This window comes from Lagenorhynchus albirostris, chromosome 4 (assembly GCF_949774975.1).
Source record: "Lagenorhynchus albirostris chromosome 4, mLagAlb1.1, whole genome shotgun sequence".
NCBI lineage: Eukaryota > Metazoa > Chordata > Mammalia > Artiodactyla > Delphinidae > Lagenorhynchus > Lagenorhynchus albirostris.
Genome location: NC_083098.1, coordinates 44,648,034 through 44,670,902, shown reverse-complemented (window position 1 = coordinate 44,670,902; position 22,869 = coordinate 44,648,034). Strand labels below are relative to the sequence as shown.

At 40.7% G+C, this 22,869-nt stretch overlaps 1 protein-coding gene across 3 annotated transcripts in view; it reads left to right on the top strand.

Moving 5' to 3' along the window:
- Positions 1–1,995: 1,995 nt before the first annotated feature.
- The window catches only part of BMP2K (BMP2 inducible kinase), a 126,366-nt gene continuing 105,492 nt past the window's right edge, over positions 1,996–22,869 (top strand). For 2 of the 3 annotated variants that reach the window (XM_060147963.1, XM_060147962.1), the window contains exon 1: positions 1,996–2,336. In XM_060147963.1, coding sequence (XP_060003946.1) covers positions 2,168–2,336 — 169 coding nt within the window. In that variant the 5' untranslated portion in view covers positions 1,996–2,167. Of the gene's footprint in view, positions 2,337–21,208; positions 21,298–22,869 lie in introns of all 3 variants that reach the window. The other variant, XM_060147964.1, reaches the window with a different exon arrangement.

Below are 22,869 nucleotides of genomic sequence, written 5' to 3'. Positions count from 1 at the left end.
TCAACTTTGTATGTTAGGCTGATTTGCAGTTTAGATTGTATGAAATGGCTAAATTTCTCAGTTATTTGGCTTGAAAAAATATAATTCAAATATTGTAGGAATGAGACTCCACAGTGAATCCCCACAGTAAGGAGAATGGTCCGCTTATTTCTGAATGGAAATCCCCAACTGTCACACCACATCAATGATCTGGCATATCTGACTTCCATTGAGCTGGACTTTTAAAGGTCAGGTCTCTGGACGAAGAATTTTAGCTTAGCGGGTTATGCAGCAAAGATGCCCAAATCCAGAGCACTGTTTTAATGTTGTCAGAAATAGGTTCTCTTGAAATAGCAGAGGGGAAGAAAAAAATGGAAGATTTTAAGCGCAAAGTCTTTTGCCTAAGCACATTTTCTAACGTTTCTGCCCGTATCTCATTAAAAAGCTGGATAAAGAAACAGGGATGGGGATAGAACCACATCATCTACTTTCATAGAAGGTTCAGACTGGAGTCCCGCAGGCACAATTTATTTGGCCTACATTTAAAAAATCTGGAAATGCCATATTAGAAAAAAATCCAGATTTTTGGCTTCTTTTAAGAAACGGAACCTTTGGCCACAGTGGGCCTGTATTCATACGGGGTGTGTGGGGGGAAAGCAGGCTGGATTTGAGAATCGGCTGCTTTCTGTACACATGCTCAATGATTTCCCATTCCCTGCCACCCCGAACGTCTTAACACCACGTTCACTTTGCCTGCCTCACCCTGCAGGCGTTGAGATTCCTGCAGTTTATGAAATGGATGCACACTGGTCTTTTTTCTTTTTTAAATGGGCAAATCTCTTTGTTAAAGGAGGAAGGGGGAACCAATGGCTGGTTTTGCTTCCAAAGTCCTAAATCTGCCGTTTTTCAACCATCTGACCCTAACCTACTTTTCCCGGATGGCCCAAAGTATGAAACTAAGTATCAAAGGATGGCCCTTGTAGTCACAGTTCTATCACAAGCCAGCCATGTGACCTTGGGCGAGTCCGTTAAGCTCTCTTAGCCAAAGGTGATGAAAAGTCTCTAAACGGGCTTAATACCTGCTCTGAATACTTCACAGGGCTATTGCACAGCACACACGAGATTCTGAAAGTACTCCTAAATCATTTATAAACCGCAAAACGCTCCCTAGCACAAGCGTCTGTTAGCGTGCGACACCACGGCTTTAGAAGTTGGGTTCCTGGAATCCGCTCCAGTTCCGCGCTGCTCCCACCTCCCACGCTCGGGGTGGGCGGGCGGAAGAAGATTCTCAGGGGAGAAGCTCTGGAGAACCAGCTTAGAAATGCAGCGAGAAGTCCGTTATCGGGGGTAAAGTTGTTGGCATTTTTAAGCCCCCAGAGTAACATACCAACTCCTGGCCGAGATGACAGACACCGCGCAGAGCCAGCGCGAAAACCGGTCCCCGGGCCACCTCCCTGCTCGAAGCCAGGTCCCCAGGAGCCAGGCCTGAACCCTCCTAGCCAGGACCCCAGACCCGGGATTCCGGACCTCGTTCTCGTCCCCAACCCCCCCATCTCCTTCCCATCCCCCCTCCACGTGACAAGAGCCGGAACCGTCACTTCCGGCGGCGCAGGCCACGCGCCTGCGCGGGGCGCCTGGCCTCAGTGAACGGTCGGCAGGGGCGCCGCGCCGCCAACGGCCTCGAGTGGCGGGCGGCGCGGGTTCGACTGGGGTGGCAGCGGTGCCGCGGGATGCTGTCCAGAGAGTGTGCGGCCTGAGCGGACCAGCCCACTCCGCGGAGGGGCCGGTCGCCCCGCCCCCTTCGCCATCTCCCTCCATTGCGCCCTCCTCCGGGGCTCGCAGTCCGTCCTGGTGCGGCTGCTAGGGCGCCCGGGACACTGGCGGAGGCGGCCGCGTCGCCCTCGCACTCGGGCCCGCCCCCTCGCGCCCCGCCCTGTCCCCGCCCTCCTCGCCGCCCTCTGCGGGAGCCCGGCAGCTGCAGCGGAGCCGCGGAGCGGGCGGCGGGGCCGGGGCTGTGCGCTCGGCGCGCGCGGAATGTGAGGCTCGGCAGGCCGTAGCGCTCTCGGACGCTCGGACGAGCGAGGGGCGGCGACCCCTCGCGGACGCCCGGCCGCGTGCCGGACCGGGCACCTCACCCTCTCGCTCGCCCTTGCGCGCGCCCCGCGCCCTCCAGCGCGCCGGCGGGACCATGAAGAAGTTCTCTCGAATGCCCAAGTCGGAGGGCGGCGGCGGCGGCGGTGGAGCGGCGGGTGGCGGGGCCGGCGGGGCCGGGGCCGGCTCTGGTAGCTCGTCCATGGGGGTCCGGGTGTTTGCGGTCGGCCGTTACCAGGTCACCCTGGAGGAGTCACTGGCCGAAGGTACGGGCGCCCGGGGAGGCTCGGGCCGGCAGGTGAGGGAGGGCTGGGGTGTGGCGGTAGCTTCTCCAGGTCCTCGCCCGCTTGTCTCCTCGCCTTCCCGGCTCACTCTAACCCCTTCTGCCTCCTCTGCTGGGCCAGCGGGGGCTTTTAGAGTAGCTCGGGCTCTCGCTCGTAAGTCGGCTTTTCTCGCCGCCGGCAACTCTGACCTGTGCACAGTTCTTTCAGTACGAGTTTGTCATTTTCAGTGCTTCTTGACGCAAAGAAATAAATAGGAACCGTCTTAGCGAGTGCTGCGGTGTCATGATTAGACCAGTGACTCATTAAAGGGTCAGATCGAGCAGGATTGGGGCTCTTACCCGCTGTGGCTCAGGGGGGTGTCAAGCGTTGGCCTCACCACTCGCGACGCAGGGCACAGGACTCTGCAGCCCCGAGTGTTCAGCCTGGGTTTGCTGCTGCTCAGTCATCAGTTGAAAAACAATTTATTTCTGTGCGTGCGCGTGATGGAGGTGATACTTTGCCCCAAATTCAGTGAGTAGGTTGCTTTGGGGGAGCAGGTAAACTTGAAGTCCACTTATCTTTGTTTTTTAGAATCTTCTCTATCATGTAGGGTGCTAGTCACACCCTTTCGGTGTGTCTTGTTTGATAAGACTTTAAAAGACGATATGAAAGCAGGTTAACTTTCACTTGAGAAGTTTTGTGTTCGATCCTTCATTATCTTTATCAGACTATGTCAACAGTTGAGAGTCTGCTTACAAAAAAGTTTGCTCCATTGAAAAAAAAATCCTACACTTTTAGTTTTGTATTTCTTGTATAATTGGCTTGTAAGAAATACTCTTGTTTCATTGCATACTTCACTGACTTTTGAGTTTTTAACTGCAGAATGATATTACAAAAATACTTAAAAATTTCTCAAGAAATAATTTGTTGATAATTTGCCCTTCTAAGTTTCAAGATTAAGAGAGAAGAAATCAAAGACAGTAGTTTTGGTTCTCTGAGGGTCAGTTGATGTGGTTTGGAGACAGTAGACTGAGATTCCACTTGTGTTTTTTGAAATGCCATAAACAATAGCAAATTAGTACAAAAGAAAAACCTGAAGATTTTGTCTATACAATATTCTAAAGAGAAAGAAATCTTGAATTATTCAGGATGGATGTCATTGTTTTGCAAGCCATTGCCCCCAATAATGAGCCTAGCTGAACCTTAGGTGGGAGGAGGATCTTTAGCTTGTCAAATAATGAATGTATGTATGGTAATTGGTGTTGATAGACGGATTTACCATGCTGTAAAAGTTCCTAGTTCTTTATTATACGTTAACTTCAAGTGTTTGAGTCGTAGATTAAGCTATAGGTTTTAAGAAGACATGGCTGTTAACTCACATGCTGTACTTCTGTTTTTGAATTGTTGTAATAACTGCAGGGTGGCTTGAATAATATTACTCACTTCATTTCACTAAATCCCAGATGGGTCTTTTACTTAATAAGAAATCATTGACATTTCATCAAGTTAGACTTTGGTAGCTTCTACCGCTGCTCCATGCATGTCCTGTCATTACCCTGAGCAAACCATTTTCAATAAAAAAGAAGTAATTTTGGAAGATGCAAATACAAATGAATTTCAAAAGGGGAGTGCTCAAGCACACACACACACAAATTAAAAAAATGTTTCAGTCACTAATGTCACTGTTAGAGTGTTGCACTTACTTTTGCCATAAATTTGTCATTTCTCTTGGAAAAATCCGTAATCAAGTGCTAGGAGGAAGCAAGCGTTGAACAAACTCTTTTGGAAGATGGCGCTTCCCCAACCCAACACCCCAGAGGGAAGGCTGAGGCCTAGGCTTTGTTCCTTGTGTATTTCTTCTATTTCAGCACGCACACAACCGAAATTATCTATATTCGGTTTACTTTTTGATCCTGACAACATATTGTTATTTCATATGCTTAATATCATCTCTTCTTTCCAAATAAGTAATGCTACAATTTAGATCAGATGTTTAAGCACAAACGTGGTTTACATTCAAGAATGATCATTCAGTAATTTACAGATACATTTGCCCAATTGTAAGATTAGGGCAAGTGCTTGTGAAAAGGCGTTACTGTAGAGTTTAGAGTACCTGAATTGGGGAGAGGTGTACCACTGAGTGGGAAAAGGGTAGAAGCAAAGACAGATCAAAAAACAAACTTAGTTGATTTTACATTTTTGCTTTGTGTCAGTGTTGTTTAAATAGAGGCAAGACCCTGTAGATGCTGTGTCCTGAGGTGTTTTTGCCATGCTACTGCAAATACAGGCAGCTTGCTCAGAATGACCTCTGCAGTGTCTTTGAGTCTTCAATAAACCTGGTGTGAGTGCTGCCGCCCCCCCCTTCAAATACATACTTGATTCTCATTATTCACAGTAGTCACGTTCTATAAAGTCGCTGTGACCAGTGATTTAGCAAATACTGAATCATTGTTCCTAGGGGAAATAGTGTCAGGGTACCGCAAGCCTGTGTTTACAGCATCTTTGTCAACCAGTCACTGTATAACCTTGTTTTATGTGTGTTTCTGTTTAAAGACACCTTGTTTAATATATATTGTTGACTTGTTAACATTGAACTAATGGTCAACAGTACTGTAACTCATGCCTAAATGAAGCTTAGTGAATATACAGATTTTCTCTGTAAGGGACATCATAGCCTTCTTGCACTAAGAAACGCTAGATGGACAACACTTTGGCTCTATGCTTGGGGGCTATTTTAAACAACAAAATCACCAATAAAAAACACAAAAATGAGAAAAACATGACACTACATAGACCTTGAAAAGGGCCCTTGTTTATAGCAGTGAGAGCTGAAACAAGGCAGAGCAATACCTTGTTGATTCCAGCTGGCTTACTCAAAATTTTCACCACTATGCGCATGTCTGCAAATAACTATGAAAGTGCCATTGTATTGATATTGGGATATTTTATTGATTTCGGGGATACAAATAAATTTTAGCAAGTAAGCAACTTCACAAATATGAACTCTCCAAATAATGAGGATCATCTGTATATGTATGTATGTATAGGTATGTGTATGTACGTATATATTTACATGCACATACATGTTTTATATATTATATATATTTAAAAAACCCACATTCTCAGGAGTATACTTACGTTGTATGTTATAACTAAACTATTGGTGTAGTTTCCTTTCTGAAATATACACTTTGTATCATAATCTCTTTCTAGTTAAGTATATAGATGTTTGAAAATGCTGACAACTTGCACCTTTTTAGTTCTTGCTCAAAGTTGAGAGGATATCACAATGGGCCATTTTTATGGTTTTCCTCGAAAACAATTTAGTTTCAGGAGTGGAATTTCAGCATCGGGCTGTAGAAATGAGGTAGAGCTATATGTGAATTTTAGCTTGTAACAGTGTCAAATTCTCAAGCACATATAATTCAATGTAACCGTCCAAGTTTTTACTAAAACGTAGGACTGCTTTTGGATCATATACCTCTGTATACCTTCAGTGCTAGTCAGAAGAATTTAATATTGATTGATAATGGGAAGAGTGGGTTGTCAAGTAGGAGAGTTTTTCCCCTAAGTGTCTTTGGTGAAAAGTGGACTTATGGGGAGCGTAGAGAGCAGGACACCATCCAAAATTTGTTAACATAGTCTAATCATGAGGTTATGGGACTGGATAGGAGTGGTATTTAAAAAAATTTTTTTTTTTTTGGTACGCGGACCTCTCACCGCTGTGGCCTCTCCCGCTGCGAAACACAGGCTCCGGAAGCGCAAGCTCAGCGGCCATGGCGCACGGGCCCAGCCGCTCCGCGGCACGTGGGATCCTCCCGGACCGGGGCACGAACCCGCGTCCCCTGCATCGGCAGGTGGACTCTCAACCACTGCGCCGCCAGGGAAGCCCAGGAGTGGTATTTTGAATATGATTGGATGCATAGGACTTTCTGACATGGGCATGGGGGTTGTTGGCACTGTCAGTAATTGGAGGCCAGGAATTTACTAGAGTTCTGTAAAAGTAGCTCAGTAGCTCTCAGAGTTAACTGCTTAGAGTAGGGTGAATTTGGGCTAGGTGTCAATTCTTATTGTTAATTTTACAGGAAGGTAGTAAGGTACATCTGACCTTGCAGGATAAATCAGTAAGAATCTTTAAGCATGGTATCTCATTTGCAGGAATTATCTGTGGCTACCCAGTAACATGGAAGTAAAAGTTCTTGAGAGATAACAAAGCAGAGTGGAGGATTTAGTAAAGATATCAGCAACTGTTACTATTCCCTAACTATTAAATGCCTTTTTTTTTTAAATGCCAGCCTCTGTACTAGGTGCTATTTATATAGCAGAGAACAAAACAGGTGTTTCTCTGGCATTATGGAACTTACAGTCTAGTGTAGAAGATAAATATTAAACAGAATTAATCAGGTTAATGTAGTTAACAATTTTGATAATTGTCATGAGAAGAAAGCATAGGGTTTCATGAGAGAATAACTGATTCAATTTGTATTGGAGGATGAAGGAAGGCTTGTTTTTTTTTTGACATTTTAGCAGAACTCTGAAGTATGAGGAGAGTTAAGTAAAGGCAGAGGTATGAAGGTGGCGTGGTATGGAGTATGTCATGAAGAGAGAAATTCCTATGTGGGGAAGAGTTTCAGGAAGTGAATTATGTCCAGAGCTATGGACTATCATGAATGAACCACATGGAAGAAGGACCCAAGGTGGTTTTGGAGAGGACCAGGATCCAGGTCTTTGTATGCCATGTTGGGGATTTTAGATTTTGTCTGAAAATGCAATGGGAAGCTACTGAAGGATTTAAATTAGGGCCGTGACATGCTCTGATTTGTATTTTCGTAAGATCATGGTGTTTGCTCTATAGAGACTGTTTAAGAGGTATACAAATTAGGTTAGTTAAGATGATGGCAGTGGGGATGGAGCCTAATGTTACTAATGCTTGAATGGGAAGACCTGGTTGTGGATTGGATGGAGGTGGGTGTTGTAGGAAGTGTGAAGAATGACTTGCTTATGTACTTCTTGGATGAAGGAGGTGCTATTTATTGAGATGGGGAAGAGTAGAGAAGGAACAGGTTTGGGGGTGTTGGGAGGATATCCAGTAATTCCAGACATGTTTAGTTGAGATATCTGAGAGGGGAAGTACATGTCAAGTGAGAAGTTGAATATATTGTCCAGTACTCAGCAAAGGTGTTTGGACTTAGAGACACGTACTTCTGATTGGTGAGCATTTGGCTGTTATTTTAAGCCCGGGAGAGGATTGCTGTAGGGAGAGGGTGTAGAATGAGAAGGGGAAGGCTCTCATGAAGGACACCTGTGGAACATTGGTCTCAGACATTAGAGTTTACCAGAATCATTTATTTGGAGGGCTTGCTAGGGCTTGGCAAAACACAGATTGTAGAGCCTGACCTCCAAAGTTTGATTTTGTATTTCTGGGCGGAGCCCGTAATTTGCATTTTTACCAACTTGCTCATCAATGCAGATACTGCTGCTCCAGGAACAGTGCCTTGAGAACCCGCGATTTAGAGTAGGCAAAGACTGAAAAGACTAAAAAGGAGCTGCCAGAGAGGCAAAGGAATACCAGGAGAATCCGATGCCTTGAAACTCAGGAGTGAAGGGGAGGGAGGGAACATTTGTGTTGCTGAGAAGTCATCTTACTTGGTCACTTTTTTTTTTTTTTTGCGGTACACGGGCCTCTCACTGTTGTGGCCTCTCCCGTTGTGGAGCACAGGCTCTGGACGCACAGGCTCCGGACGCGCAGGCTCAGCGGCCATGGCTCACAGGCCCAGCCGCTCCACGGCATGTGGGATCTTCCTGGACCGGGGCACGAACCCTTGTCCCCTGCATTGGCAGGCGGACTCTCAACGACTGCGCCACCAGGGAAGCCCCGGTCACATTTTTTTGGTCAGGCATTCATGATTGTCCATGCTCAGTCGTTCACCTACCTTCTGAATCTTAGCTGTGGTTATTTCCTAGTAATGCTTTTTGCTCCAACCACAGTGTGCTCCTCTCCTCCTTGCTCTGTGATTGAATCTTCTGTTTGCCTTTCACTCTGCTTGTGACTGTCTAATCCTAGCTTCCTAACTGCTGGCTATGATCACTCCCTTCTTCCTGTGGACATTTGTAGCTGTTTGCTTTTTTCCCCCTTATCACATTTAATCTTTTGTCTTGAGATACAATTATGTAAGCACTTGGAAACACTAGGGTGGTTAATTATTGTTCCTGTCTCAAGGCCCCTAGTAGATAGTAAAATTCTTGAGGCTGAAAGGACTCTGTATTAATTGCTTTTTGTGTCATAAAAATTGCCTCACTGTATGATGGACATTCAGATACTTTTCAAAGGAAATGATTTTTGACTTTTTTTTTTAACCAGAATTCTTTAATAGAATTTAAGACCTAATTTGCAAATTAAGAAGCACCAGTGGAGGGCTCTTTAGTTCTTGTCCCCTCAAAGGTCTTCTGCTTACGTCTGGGGACGCTGAATTTTCTACTTTGGTGAAGACAAAGTTTCAAGACAAAGTTTGTTTAAGGCAAAGTGTTGTTTAAATTAACTTTCTTGAAACAACAAAGAAAGAATAATGTGGCTGCCCCCTTAAGTCATCTTTCTCTATTGACATTATATTTTTCTTTATTTAGCAAAGGTGGTGAGTTAAAAGAAAATTATTTTTACGTGCAGTTGTGAAATTGTTTTATATTCTACAGTTGATTTTGACAGCCTTTTTTGGATGGAGAGCTTTTTGAGGACAGGGTCTTATTTATTTATCTCTGTATCCTTACTTCCTGTCCAGGAATTTTTTGTTGTTGTTGAATTAAACTATCAGGAAACGTTGTTTCCTTTTCTGTAATGCGTAGTTAATACCTATTATGAAGATCAATAGGTAATGTGTGATATTGACAAGATAATTTGTGACAGTACCTAACAGGGCATGCCAAGTCTCTCAATCAATATGGGTTAGTTTTAGGTTCAGATTTAGTTACAAGCTTTCAGTGAAATCTGATTCTGGCATTGTAGTAACTTGCTTTTAGATTAGGTATTACATTTATCCTGAATTAAGTTTCACATTTGTGTTTGTAAAAAATCTGAATCATTTTGATTAGATAATTATTATATGGCATTCAGCCACATGTAATTTTTATGTTTCAATCAGCTGTATAGAATTTTGACCTTGATAGCAGCATATGCTCTCACAATAATATGAAAGTAATTTGCAGCAAAGGATATTACGTAGAATCTTATTAACAGATGCTTCTCTTTTGGGTTGTTTATGTTATCATTGTAGAGATAGCGCCTAAGATGTAAATTTGATTGTCTGCTGATATGTTTTCTCTAGAGGTGGCAGTTTTTTTTTTTTTTTGCGATACGCGAGCCTCTCACTGCTGTGGCCGCTCCCGTTGCGGAGCACAGGCTCCGGACGCCCAAGCTCAGCGGCCATGGCTCACGGGCCCAGCCGCTCCGCGGCATGTGGGATCTTCCCGGACCGGGGCACGAACCCATGTCCCCTGCATCAGCAGGCGGACTCTCAACCACTGCGCCACCAGGGAAGCCCGAGGTGGCAGTTTTATTCAAGGACAAGATACTGACACTAAAATAATTCCCAATTTTCAACACTTCAAAAGTATGTAGTGGAAACTATACATTTATCTCCAATAAAGGGGCTAAATTGCACTGGTATGTCAAATTTCTTTGCTTTTAGCTGTAGTCAACTTTGTGTGGTTAGTGCTGAGCAAATTGGAAAGGTTGTCTTTGGTTATTTTAAAAATAATGGAAATAAATTAATACTTGTTAGTATCTTTCCATTATGGAGTCTGCAGGAGGGATAAAAAGAAAATTGATGTTGTTAGTACTAAGGAACTAATCTTGTGTATTGTCTGGGGTTCTCTTTCACCCCTTCTCTCCTTTTTTTTTTTTTTTCGTTTTGGTCAAAGCTTAAAGTAGAACATACACATTTATTAGAACACGTTTGGTAGCTATCAAAATGATTAAAACCTTGATCTGGAATTCTGACATTAAGAGTGTGAATGGCAATTTCAGTGCTGCATAAGGTTTCATCAGCAAAGGCTTGAGACTGCTCATTCCCTGATTTTTTATCCTGCATCCATCTGGTGAACCATTTATGTACCCACAAGCCACTATTTTTAGGGGACTCAGTTGGGACACTGAGTGGTTAATGACTGAGCCATTTTAAATAGTTGGGCACTTAGTTAATTTGGAGATTCTCTGTCTGTGTGTATCATCTTTACAAATGAGCTCAGTCAGCACATTTATGCTAAGTTTCAAAACTCTGGAGGAAAGTGGTTGTTGGGCCTTTCCACAGAGGGATTTTGTTTTTGGAATTTTGGGTTTGTCTTAGAATTCCAGTAACATTAAGGGCATAGTTTGGGACGTAACCTTTGGAGAGGCACTTTGCAATGGATATTATTTTAAAATGTGAAAAAATTGTCGCTACTAGTTTTCCTATTTTAACATTATATTAAATTTTGAAATGATGCCTTCTTGGAGGAAACTATTAAAAAAAAAAGGCAAAACTTGGAGTCGGGCCAGCTGCTAATCCCAGTTAATGCCACTAACTCACATTGTGACATTTTTTTTAACTTTTTTGCATTTACTTTATTTTTTAATTAAATTTTTTTATTATTTTTTTTTTTTAATGTTTTTTGGCTGCATTGGGTCTTTGTTGCTGTGTGTGGACTTTCTCTAGTTGCGGCGAGCGGGGGCTACTTTTGTTGTGCACAGGCTTCTCATTGTGGTGGCTTCTGGCTTCTCTTGTTGCCGAGCTCTAGGTGTGCAGGCTTCAGTAGTTGAGGGTGCGTGGGCTCAGTAGTTGTGGTGCACGGGCTTGGTTGCTCTGCTGCATGTGGGATCTTTTTTTTTTTTTTTTGTAGTATTGTGAACATTTACATATAATTAAAGTTCTTCAAAATCAGAATTTTTCAGAATCATCAATATACCATAGTCTACCGTTCCAATACAATTTTTTGTTGAACTTATTTCCAGTTTTTGACATTATAAATAGAAAGTAAAGAACATCCCTGTGCAAAAAGCATTGTCCACACATTGTGACATTTTGACCTCAGTTTCCTCAAGGAAAAAAAATGAAGTGGGTAAAGATGAACCTGTAACATCCTTTTCCATTTTAGCATTCTCTGATTCTGTCTATATAACTGAATTTTACTTCTCCTGCTGATAAGAGAGGAGCATGAGAAAGAAGGGATAATGATGAACAGTTTTAGGATTGAGACTGTAATGAAAGGATTGTGTTTGATTATCATGCATTTGAGTTTTTGGGCAAACTTCAATATAAGGTAGCAATTTATTTTTTATTCCACGGTATAAAATTATTTCTTAATCATTGGGAAAAAGTCTTTAATAAGAAGTTGCCTTATGTGGTAGCCTTAAGGTAGGGGATGGGTGCTCAAATAAAATTGTGTGGCATTTCAGAGTACTATTTAATTTCAAAGGACGCACGGCCATAGTTGCTGCTTTTGTCATTTTAGTAACTTGTGTTCTCCAGGTGACTCATTTATAATATATGTATTTTAGGGTATCTGGAAGTAAAGAAACTTTCTTGTTTTTCAAGTTTTTATTTGTAAAGAATATATGAGGAAGGGTATGGTTATACTTTATCTGAGTGAGTTTACGGATAGAAAATTTAACCATGATATGTGTGAGGAACGTTACTTTTGTTTGTAGTGCCGTCAGCTCTAGTTTGGGTCCCTAATACTTCTTAAAGAAGTATGTTCTTGGGCTTCCCTGGTGGCGCAGTGGTTGAGAGTCCACCTGCCGATGCAGGGGGCACGGGTTCGTGCCCCGGTCCGGGAAGATCCCACATGCTGTGGAGCTGCTGTGCCCGTGAGCCACGGCCGCTGAGCCTGCGCGTCCGGAGCCTGTGCTCCGCAACGGGAGAAAATAAACATAACATTGTAAATCAACTATTCTTCAATAAAATAAATGTTTAAAAAAACAAACAAACAAACAAAAAAAAGAAGTAAGTTCTTATGTGGATTATCCCTCCCTTTTTAGGCTCTTTACTCACCAAATCAACACTTGTATTCCTTCAAATTTATTCTCTCTGAAGTGGACTTCTGATTATGTCACCCTCTTATTTGCCTAACGAAGTGAAATGCAGACTCATTACTCTGGGATTCAAGGTCCTCTGTAATGTGATCCCCAAGCCCCTCTCCAGCCTTAATCTCTCACTCCAACCCTAGGTGTATATCACTATTGCGTATGTACTTGATATCTTCTGCACTTCTCTGATGCTTTCTCATGCCTGTTTTTCAGCTTATGTTGTTACATTTGCTTAGAATGCAGACACCTGCCTCCCCAATCCTGTTGAAATCAGATCTTGCAGAATACATTTAAAATACAGTTAGTTATTTGCAATCTTTATTTTTCCATGAAACCCTGTTCGCAACCAAATGAGTGTAATTATGCCTTCCTTTGGTGCCCTGTGTAGCAACTCTTGCTCATATTGCACTTATTTTACACAGCTTTGTTCTATTTCAAGAAAATGTCTAATAAAAAGTTTCCTCTACTGCAAGATTAAAAGCTCCTTTAAGGTTTGGCTTATGTTCATCTTATATCTCTTGCAGTGCTGTACTCATGATAGGTATTCAGTACATTTGTAAGAGATTGAGTTTTTGAACTGAACAGCAGTCAGAAGGCCAGTAAAAATTTACTGTAGGGCTTCCCTGGTGGCGCAGTGGTTGAGAGTCCACCTGCTGATGCAGGGGACATGAGTTCGTGCCCTGGTCCGGGAAGATCCCACGTGCCGCGGAGTGGCTGGGCCCGTGAGCCGTGGCCGCTGAGCCTGCGCGTCTGGAGCCTGTGCTCCGCAACGGGAGAGGCCACAACAGTGAGAGGCCCGCGTAATGCAAAAAAAAAAAAAAAAAAAAAAAAAAAATTTACTGTAAAACAATTGACAGATTTGTCAATTGGATTTGACATATCCTGCTGTTCAGTTGATATTTAGGAGCAGATTGGCCCTGTTTTTCAAGTTGTGTCCCTTTATAGAAATTAAAATAAGTAGATATGTTTGATGATAATGTAGGTACAGTATTATCTAGATGGATGAAAAAAATACAACCAGATTTATTTTTGGATTTCTAGCTTGTTTTATTTTTGTTATGATTACAGGAACAGTACATCTTTGTTTTGTGCGTACTGCATTGCTCTTTTTATTAGGTATGACTCTCAGAAATATTCCAGCCTAAGTTCCCTTGACCCATGGCATCTTTAAGAAAGCTACTACTGTGGGACAGAGAGAGCAAGCTGAAGAGGCCTAAAGTATGTGCTCTGAGTAGCTAATCTTAAGAAAGTAATGTTGGAAATGATCAAGTGGCTATGGCTTTCTCTTGAGTGGCTGATAAGTACCAAGGTTTAATGTGACAGCCAGAATCTAAGAGAATGAGAGATTAGCAAGAAGGGAGGGGTCTCATCTCCTTAATGCTCTGTGTGCAGGAACATATGATCATTACTTTGGGAAACCCCTCTGACTAGTCTGTGATATCAGAAGTGATCATTTTCTAGGTAGAGAAACACTGAATTTTTTTTTTTTTAGATTAGGAAATTTGTAGCCTTTAGTGTAACAGATCAGAGGGTAGCATGCTACCAAGTCTTTATGCTTTTCTTAGTAACTAATCATTATCACCCTCAGCATTCTTCTGTTTCTTCTTTGGTTTCCTGGAAGAGAGGTTTTCAGCACACTCCTTTGCTTGCCTAATTGCTGTATTTACTTATTTTCCTTAATTTTTTTGTGGTTGGGCCATTGTTCAGGCTGGCTGGAGCTTTTTACATACTTAAGTATTGTCTTTTGAATGAGATGGTCAGTGGTTAGTCTAAATTTTAATATTCATTCTAGAATCATTAAGATATTAGTACGAAAATGACTTACACATAATACAGTAAAATATTTTACTTAATGAGTGTTGTCAGGACTATTTTTCTAGGGAGTGGGATTATGCATCACTGGTCATGATCCACTTCTTCATTCTCTGGCCTGCATAACAGAGTCTTTCCTACTGAATGTTAATGGCCTATCTATTCTTTGTGTACAAAAAAATGATGCCACTGAGTCATGATCAGTAGGACGTGTGTTTTGAGTTACTTTTCCAGAAGTAGGATGAGTATGTGCTTAGCTGTGCTTAGGCTTTTTTTTTAAAAAAATTATTTGATTTATGGCTGCATTGGGTCTTCATTCTGTGCGCGGGCTTTGGTTGCAGCGAGCGGGGGCTACTCTCCATTGTGGTGCACGGGCTTCTCATTGGGTGGCCTCTCTTGTTACGGAGTGTGAGCTCTAGGCATGGAGGCTTCAGTAGTTGTGGCATACGGGCTCAGTAGTTGTGGCTTGCAGGCTCTAGAGCACAGGCCCAGTAGTTGTGGTGCATGGGCTTAGTTGCTCTGTGGCATGTGGGATCTTCTTGGACCAGGGCTCGATTCCATGTCCCCTGCATTGGCAGGCGGATCCTTAGCCACTGTGCCACCAGGGAAGTCCCTGTGCTTAGGCTTTTAATAGTCTCTTTTGTGATCAATGACAGAAGTTTGTAAGATAGTTAACTAGTGTTGTACTGCAGTAATATAGACCTAAAGAGGTTTTTGTTTGTTTGTTTACCAACTAGCCTAGTTCAAATCCTAGTGAAGAGTTAACCAGATTGTTAAATCTTTGTTAATTTTTCATCTTTTAGCAAAATATTATTTTTACAATTCTAAGGATCTCGATCCAAATTGATAGTTATATATTTTTAAAACCTGGTGAACTAGCTGTTACTGGTTTATGTTTTTCAGCTCACTGAAGTGGGAATTTAGAAATGTTGCAAATACATGGATTGAACAAACATGTGTTTGTCATTTTGCGCATAGTATCCTGTCTGTAAGGAATGTTAGAAGTGAGTTTGCAAGGTGCTATATGAATCCATCATGTTCAAAGTTGGATGTAACCATTTTGTTGTCCTATAAATTTCTAGCATGAGAAACTCCTATTTACAGAGTTAAGGTTCAAATTTGTTCTCACTTTAGAATAGTGGCTGTCTTTCTTAATAAAGGCTACGTGTATTTTAAAAGGTTATGGTGGGCCATTATGTGTATTCTGGGACTTCCCTGGTGGCGCAGTGGTTGAGAGTCCACCTGCTGATGCAGGGGACACGGGTTTGTGCCCCGGTCCGGGAGGATCCCACGTGCTGTGGAGTGGCTGGGCCCGTGAGCCATGGCCGCTGAGCCTGTGCGTCCGAAGCCTGTGCTCCGCAACGGGACAGGCCACAACAGTGAGAGGGCCGCGTACCGCAAAAAAAACCCATAAAAAACCTGAGGTCAATTCTATTGAGTTTTGCTTTTTGGAGGACTAAATAAAGGGATAGGGATGGTGGGTGGTGTACAAGAATCTGAGTTAAGGCAAAGACCTTCTCAGCTTCCTTCAGAGAGGATCCCCAGTAGTCTATTAACTGGAGTTGGTGTTGCTGGACTAGCAGTCTTTCTTTTTAAATGCTGCTGCGCCGTTATATCTCCCGTAATTGTAGCAATTATCCAATTTCAGTGCCCTTATTTAACTATGAAAAAATAGAGTAAGGGATGAACCAAAGTTACACTGTTAGTGCTGGTTGTGGAGGGCAGAATTTAGGTCTCAGGACTTTAATTTAGCACTTTTTCTACCATGTGCCCTCCTTAATTGGCTCTTGCGCACATTCAAGCATTGGCCTTTGAGTGGAGTGGGACTTCAAGCAGGCTTAAGGGTCCAGGGGACTTTTAATATTCTGGAAGCAGCTGGAGTATTAATGGGTACCTGAGGAGTCTGAGGTGGACTCAAACATTTTTGAGTTAAAGTTTTTCCACTGTGCTCCTTGCTGAGGCCATCAAACTATGTGTTGCAGTTGTTTAAGATGTCAGGATTAATATGAAAAGGTTTAAAATTGCAACTTCCCCCAAATTAGTTTGTTGTCTCAGTCTAGAAAGATTCAGTCCTAAGTGAAATAATGTGTTTGTGAACTGTGAAGTAAGTAACATAAAATCACATTATTTTAGCTTCTTCATTTGAATCTAGCGTAGCAGTATCTGGGAACTCCTGGTAGGGAGGAAAGTGAAGAGAAGAGAAATAGCTGACTTCTTATCCCCTACTTCCTTCTGTTCCTAGTTCAAGGTTATGGGAACTTTAAAGCTTAGCGTATGATGTGCTGTAATATCAAATCCCCTTTTGTATTTCATTTAACCAGTTTGTGTTACATTTATTCAAAATAAAAAGACACCGGTTCTTTCAAGTTTTGTTTTAGATCATAGCACATATGCATCTGACTTAAGCCTGGAGTACTATACTTCTGAGTTTTTGCAGGAAATAAATTCATGTGACACCATAAAATTTTTCTTAAAAATGACACAACATTACTTCTGTGATATGTGTGGCATATTTTTATACACATGCAAGTGAAAAGTTAGAATGGAATGGTCCTTGATCTATGATTTAAAAATACCAAAAGAAAATTTCTTAATATTTTTTATTAAACTATGGGACTATCACCATCATTATCAAGAAGCATTTATTTAATGTCTATTTTTCTAAGTAGAGAGTTTTTTTTTAAATTGAGATATAATTGACATATAAGATTATATTAGTTTCAGATATGCAACATAATAAGTCCATATTTATATATACTGTGAAATGATCACCACAGTAAGTCTAGTTAACATCACTACACATAGTTACAGAATTTTTTTCTTCTGATGAGACCTTTCAAGATCTACTCTCTTGGCAACTTTCAAATATACATATAGTATTATTAACTGTAGTCACATTATATCCCCAGGACTTAGAGCTTTTTTATAAGCCAAAGTATAACCCCTCCCACCCCCCATCTACCTCTAGTATCTGTCTCTCCTTTACTTCCAACTTTAGAGACTACACCCCCTGATTATCTTTTCCCTCCTCTTTTTTTCTCCATTAGTTATATGATTTTTCTTCTGTGTTCTACTTGTTCCTTATTACTTACTATATCTATTCAGCATATCAACCTGTTTTTCTCATCTTAAAAGACAAACAAAAATGAAAATAAAGCTTTTTTTGTGGTCTTTTCATGTCTCTTTCTTTCTGTCATTGACTTTTCTGAAAAAATAGGCTTCAGTAATGGTTCTCAAAGTGTGGTTTGTGGGCCCCAGGGGGAGTGATCCCTCAGACCCTTTGAGGGGGTCTATCAGGTCAAAATTATTTTCGTGGTACTTCTAAGACGTAATTGCCTTTTACACTGTACTGGCATTTGCACTGATGGTTCAAAAGCAGTGGTGGGGGTTAAAGCTGCTTTAAGACAAATCTACGCAGTTGGCACCAAAATGTATTAGTAGTCATTGTATTCTTCACTGTCACAGGCACTCATTTTTTTGTTGTTGTTGTTGTTTTAAAGCCAGTTTTTCTTAACGTCCTTGATGAAGCAGTAAAAAGTCTTTTCTCAATCTTGGCTCTTGAGTCCATGTCTTTTTTTTCCCCCTGCTTGTGGTAAAATACACATAACATAAAATTTACCATTTTAACCATTTTAAGTTTACAGTTCAGTGGCATTAAGTACATTCACATTGTTATGCCACCATCACCACTATCCATCTCCAGAACTTCTTCATCTTCCCAAATTGAAACTCAGTATCCATTAATCACTAACTCCTCATTCCTCCTTTTCCCCAGCCCCTGGTAACCACTATTCTACTTTCTGTCCCTCTGAATTTGACTATTCTAAGTACCTCATATAATTGGAATCTTACAATATTTGTGCATTTGTGATTGGCTTATTTCATTTAGTATAATGTCTTCAAGATTCATCCATGTTGTAGCATGTATCAGAATTTCTTTTTTAAGTCTGAATAATAGTCCTTTGTATGTATATATCGCATTTTGTTTAGTCATCCATCGGTGGACACATTTCGGTTGTTTTTGGCTATTGTGAATAATGCTGCTATGAATGTAAGTGTACAAATATCTACTCAAGTCCTTTCTTTCATTTCTTTTTGGTATGTACCCAGAAGCAGAATTGCTGGATTAGTATGTGAAAAATTCTATGTTTAATTTTTTGAGGAAATGCCATACTGTTTTCATTGTGGCTACACCATTTTAAATTCCCACTAGCAGTGTACAAGGGTTCCGATTTCTCCTCATCCTCACCAACACTTGCTATTTTCTTTTTTAAATTTTATAATGGCCATCCAAATGGATGTGAAGTGGTGTATCATTGCAGTTTTGATTTGCATTTTCCTAAAGATAAGTGATGTTGAACATCTTTTCATGTGGTTATTACTGGTCATTCGTATGTTGAACATCTTTTCATGTGGTTATTACTGGTCATTCGTAAGTACGCATCTTTTTTTTTTTTTTTTTTTTTGGCAGTACGCGGGCCTTTCACTGTCGTGGCCTCTCCCGTTGCGGAGCACAGGCTCCGGACGCTCAGGCTCAGCAGCCATGGCTCACGGGCCCAGCCGCTCCGTGGCATGTGGGATCTGCCCGGACCGGGGCACGAACCCGTGTCCCCTGCATCGGCAGGCGGACTCTCAACCACTGTGCCACCAGGGAAGCCCAGTACGCATCTTTTTAGTATGTGAAGAAATGGGAAGTATACATAAAGCACTTGCTGTATAATGAAGTATAGTGGTGTAATTGAGAAAAGCACTTAGGTGATTGAGTTGTGTCCTGAACCTGCTGCTTTTTTCATGGAAGACTCTGTTTATTTGCAAGAATGACTGACAAACTATGGTTATTTATTTAGATTTGGGTATTTGGCAGACATTTTCTCAATTAAGTGAGCCTGTCACTACAAGGAAAACAACTGTTTTTAATGATAGAGTTTGAGCTTTCAAAAGAAAATTAGAATTTTGGAAAACTTATATCTGCCATTGTGAACTTGACAGCTTCCCGTCACTTAAAGGCTTTTCTGAGGAGATAGGTGATAATATTAACAAATATGATTTTTAAAAAAGGGTAATGGGAAATTTGGTGAACTGTTATTTTCCAAATACATGATGTTACAAATACAATATCGACCATTGGCTTCTAATGTAACAGTGCAAAAAATTCAGTGATGTGGTTTTAGATACCACGTTGCAGTGACCTTTAAGAAACCACTAACTGTTATGTTTTGCTACAATAGCAGAGAAGAATATCCATAGTTATTGTAAAAGACTATCTTAATAGTCTTTTATCTTTTCCTCTTCATGTATGTGTGAGGCTAGATTTTCTTCATATGCTTCATTCAGCCAGAACCACATCACGGAAGATCTACTGCAGAAGCAGGTATGAGAATCCAGCAGTCTTCTATCAAGGCAAATATTAAAGAGCTTTGCCAAAATGTAAAGCATTGCCATTCTCCTTTCTAAATTTTTGTTTCGAAAAATACAGCTATTTTTAACAAAATGTCATGTATATTGATGTGTAATATTTTTATTATTATTTTAAATGAATTAATAAACATTAAAAAATTCTGTTTTAATTTCTAATCTGGTAAATGCAAATTGGTATAACTCACATAAACGAAAGCTGTCTGGGGTCTTCCATAATTTTTAAGACTGCAAAGGGATACTGAGCCCAGAGGGCTTGAGAATTGTTGGGTATACACTGTATGGTCTAGCAAAACTGTGTAATACAGTAGCCACGAGCCACATGTGACTGATACTTGAAATACGCCTAGTCTGAATTAAAATGTACCATAAATGTAAAATACACATGGGATTTCAGAGCCTGAATGTGGGAAAAAAAAGAAAGCAAAAGATCTCATTAATTTTATGTTGATTGCATGTTGAAATAATCGTATTTTGGGTATTTTTGGTTAAATAAAATGTATCACTAAAATTCACTGGTTTTTACCTTTTTAATGAATGTAGCTACTAGAAAATTTAAAATTACATATGTGGCTCTCGCTATATTGGACATACATTGGACAGTACTGGTCTTTAATGATGTACAGTTCAATGTGTGGACCCTACACTTTGCAGTTGGGGTTCTTTACCTGGGGTTCACAGACATCCATGTGCGTTTTTCTTAGGAGAGGGCTTATGACTCTCATCATATTCTCAAATGGACATGTGACCAAAGAAAAGTTAGGAATGTGTTGTAGAATGTGTAGACAACTTGCTGAGTTACTGCTTGTAGTTACTTGGGCACTGCTTGTGGCTTGGATCTGGGGGAATCTCTTTCTCACACTTTGAATGGCTGGGTGAAACCTGTGGTGCTTGGGTTTTGGTGAGATGTAGTTTTGGCTGCTCAAGTTTGAACCTTGAATGAATGGTCCCACAGAAATTTTTTTTTTTTTTAGCGAGACACTAGGTATTATATAGTACTATTAGTACTAGACTGCAGGTAGACCTGAGAACTTAATTATCACATGTAGGAGTGTTGCTGTGGGAAAAATATTTTGAAACTCAAAGAGTAGTCTTAGGAGCTGTCAGAACACAGTCCACTGCTAAGTCAGGGATTTCATACATTTGATGCTTGGAATCTGACCAAATGAGTGAATTTCTTAACTTGATCATTCATAGAGGTTGAAAATAAGATATTAAGCATGTGTTAAAGTGACAGTACATTCCAAAGATGAAGTTATAGGATGCTTGCAAACCATTAATCGCTAATCATAGCAGGATTATATAAACAAGCCGCTGAATTGGAGGATATGTGAATTAAGTGGTTGCATGTTTAGTTTGAGTTAGGTCCATGATGCTGTTATGTAACAGATTCTTGGCTTATGTTGTTCTCATCAAGAAAGTCTTCCTGAAACAGTGAAATTTCAGGGCCTGCTTCAGTGAAGAGAATGCTGGATTGAGCGTATTCTAAACACAATTATTTCATTACAACTCTTTGTACGTTAGTTATATTGCCCATAGCATTCATCACAATATCCCATAATAACTTATTTTTGTCTTTCTCTCTCTGTAGACTTGTAAAATCATGTTTTCCAGAGGCTAGCCCAGCCACATACTAAAATTTGTTGAAAAAAAGAACATAGGAAGAACCCCCGTCTCATGGTTAGTTGATTGCAATTTGGGTGAGATGCATGAATATGGTAATTGGGTGAAGAGAGAGTTGAAGGTAGGCTAAGAAAGCAGATGATGGTTGTAGAAAGCAGATGATGGGTTGTAGAATTGTAGAATTTAACTACAATTAAATACTTAATTGTAGTATTAAGATGTTGAGGGAAACTGGGAAAAGTTGAAGGTGTAGGTTTTTTGTACTTAAGAGTTGTAAGGCCAAGGAGTCCCAAGGAGAGGTTAGCATAATGCTGAATTTGGGAAGAAAAGACAAATTTAACCACAATATATAAGAATTGGCTAAAATTTGATGCTTTTGAAGCCTGATATTCTGGTGAGCAGGAAGTTGTGAAATCAGTGAGAGAGGATTGAGACTTAATACCCAGGCTTCGGATTTGTGAATGGAGGAGTTTTGAGATGTAAGAAAGGGAGAAAACAGTAAGAGTAGTAGAAAACTAAGTTTATATGTAGTCTTTTTAAGTTCTACAAAGCAAAACAAAAAAACATTAATTCTAAAATCTGACTTTTCTGCTGTAGGAGCGAAAATAAGGATAAGGAAGGGGAAAAGATGTGACTAGAAATAACAGAAAGGGAAGTCAAAGATAGTGACTTCATTACAGTCTTACAAATGGGAGTTGTGATGAGGTGTCCTAGGGACTGGTGACAGAGCAGGGACGTTCGAGAGGAATATTCCTCTTTACTAGAATAGCTGGTTCATTTTAAATGTATTAATTTTTTAAAAGTAAGTTTGGGGAGTCATTCTCTAATATACTGCTTCTCAAACTCTAAAGTATGTGAATCACTTGGGGATTTATTAAAATACAGCTACTGACTCAGCACATCTGGGGTGGGGCCTGAGGTTCTGCATTACCAGCAAGCTTTTAGGTGATGCCAGTGCTGTTATTTCCACAGGTCACATTCTCCTTTAGCCAGTCTCCTAGGAGAGAGAGAAAAAATACCCTCCGAAGTGTTCAGAGCAGTTCATGATGAACGTCTGCTTTGTTGATGGCCTTCAGATTGATCATTAGTAGATAGCAGGACTAATGTAAGAGTTCTTAAACTTTACTTGGGGTGCTTATTGAACAGATTCCTGGACTTAAATCCCAGAGATTTAATCCTAGGTTTAGAGAACTGTCCAGAAAACTTCAGGTTTCATAAAGCACTCTGTATAATTCATCAGTGTTGGCATTTTGATTGGCATTACACAAAAACTGCATATTAATTTAGGATTTAGCATATTGACAGTATTGAGTATTCCTTTCCAGGAACATAGCATGTCTCTCCATTTTATTGAAGTCATATATGTGAGAATTACTAGAAATCTTGTAAGATTTTGGTTGAAAAACAAAGAAAAAAGGGACATAGTACCTGTTGGGTGCATGTGAGAAGCTTGCCTAAACTGTTTCAAAGTCTCTCTCATCTTTATTATGAAGGTCCTTTAAGGTCAAAGGGGACAGTGCATTAAGTAATTTACAGTTTATGGGAAAAATTTTTAGAAATATTGAAATTTTTAGAAATATATATATATATACATACTCACTAGGGGAGGAAATAACTGGTTTTCTTTCT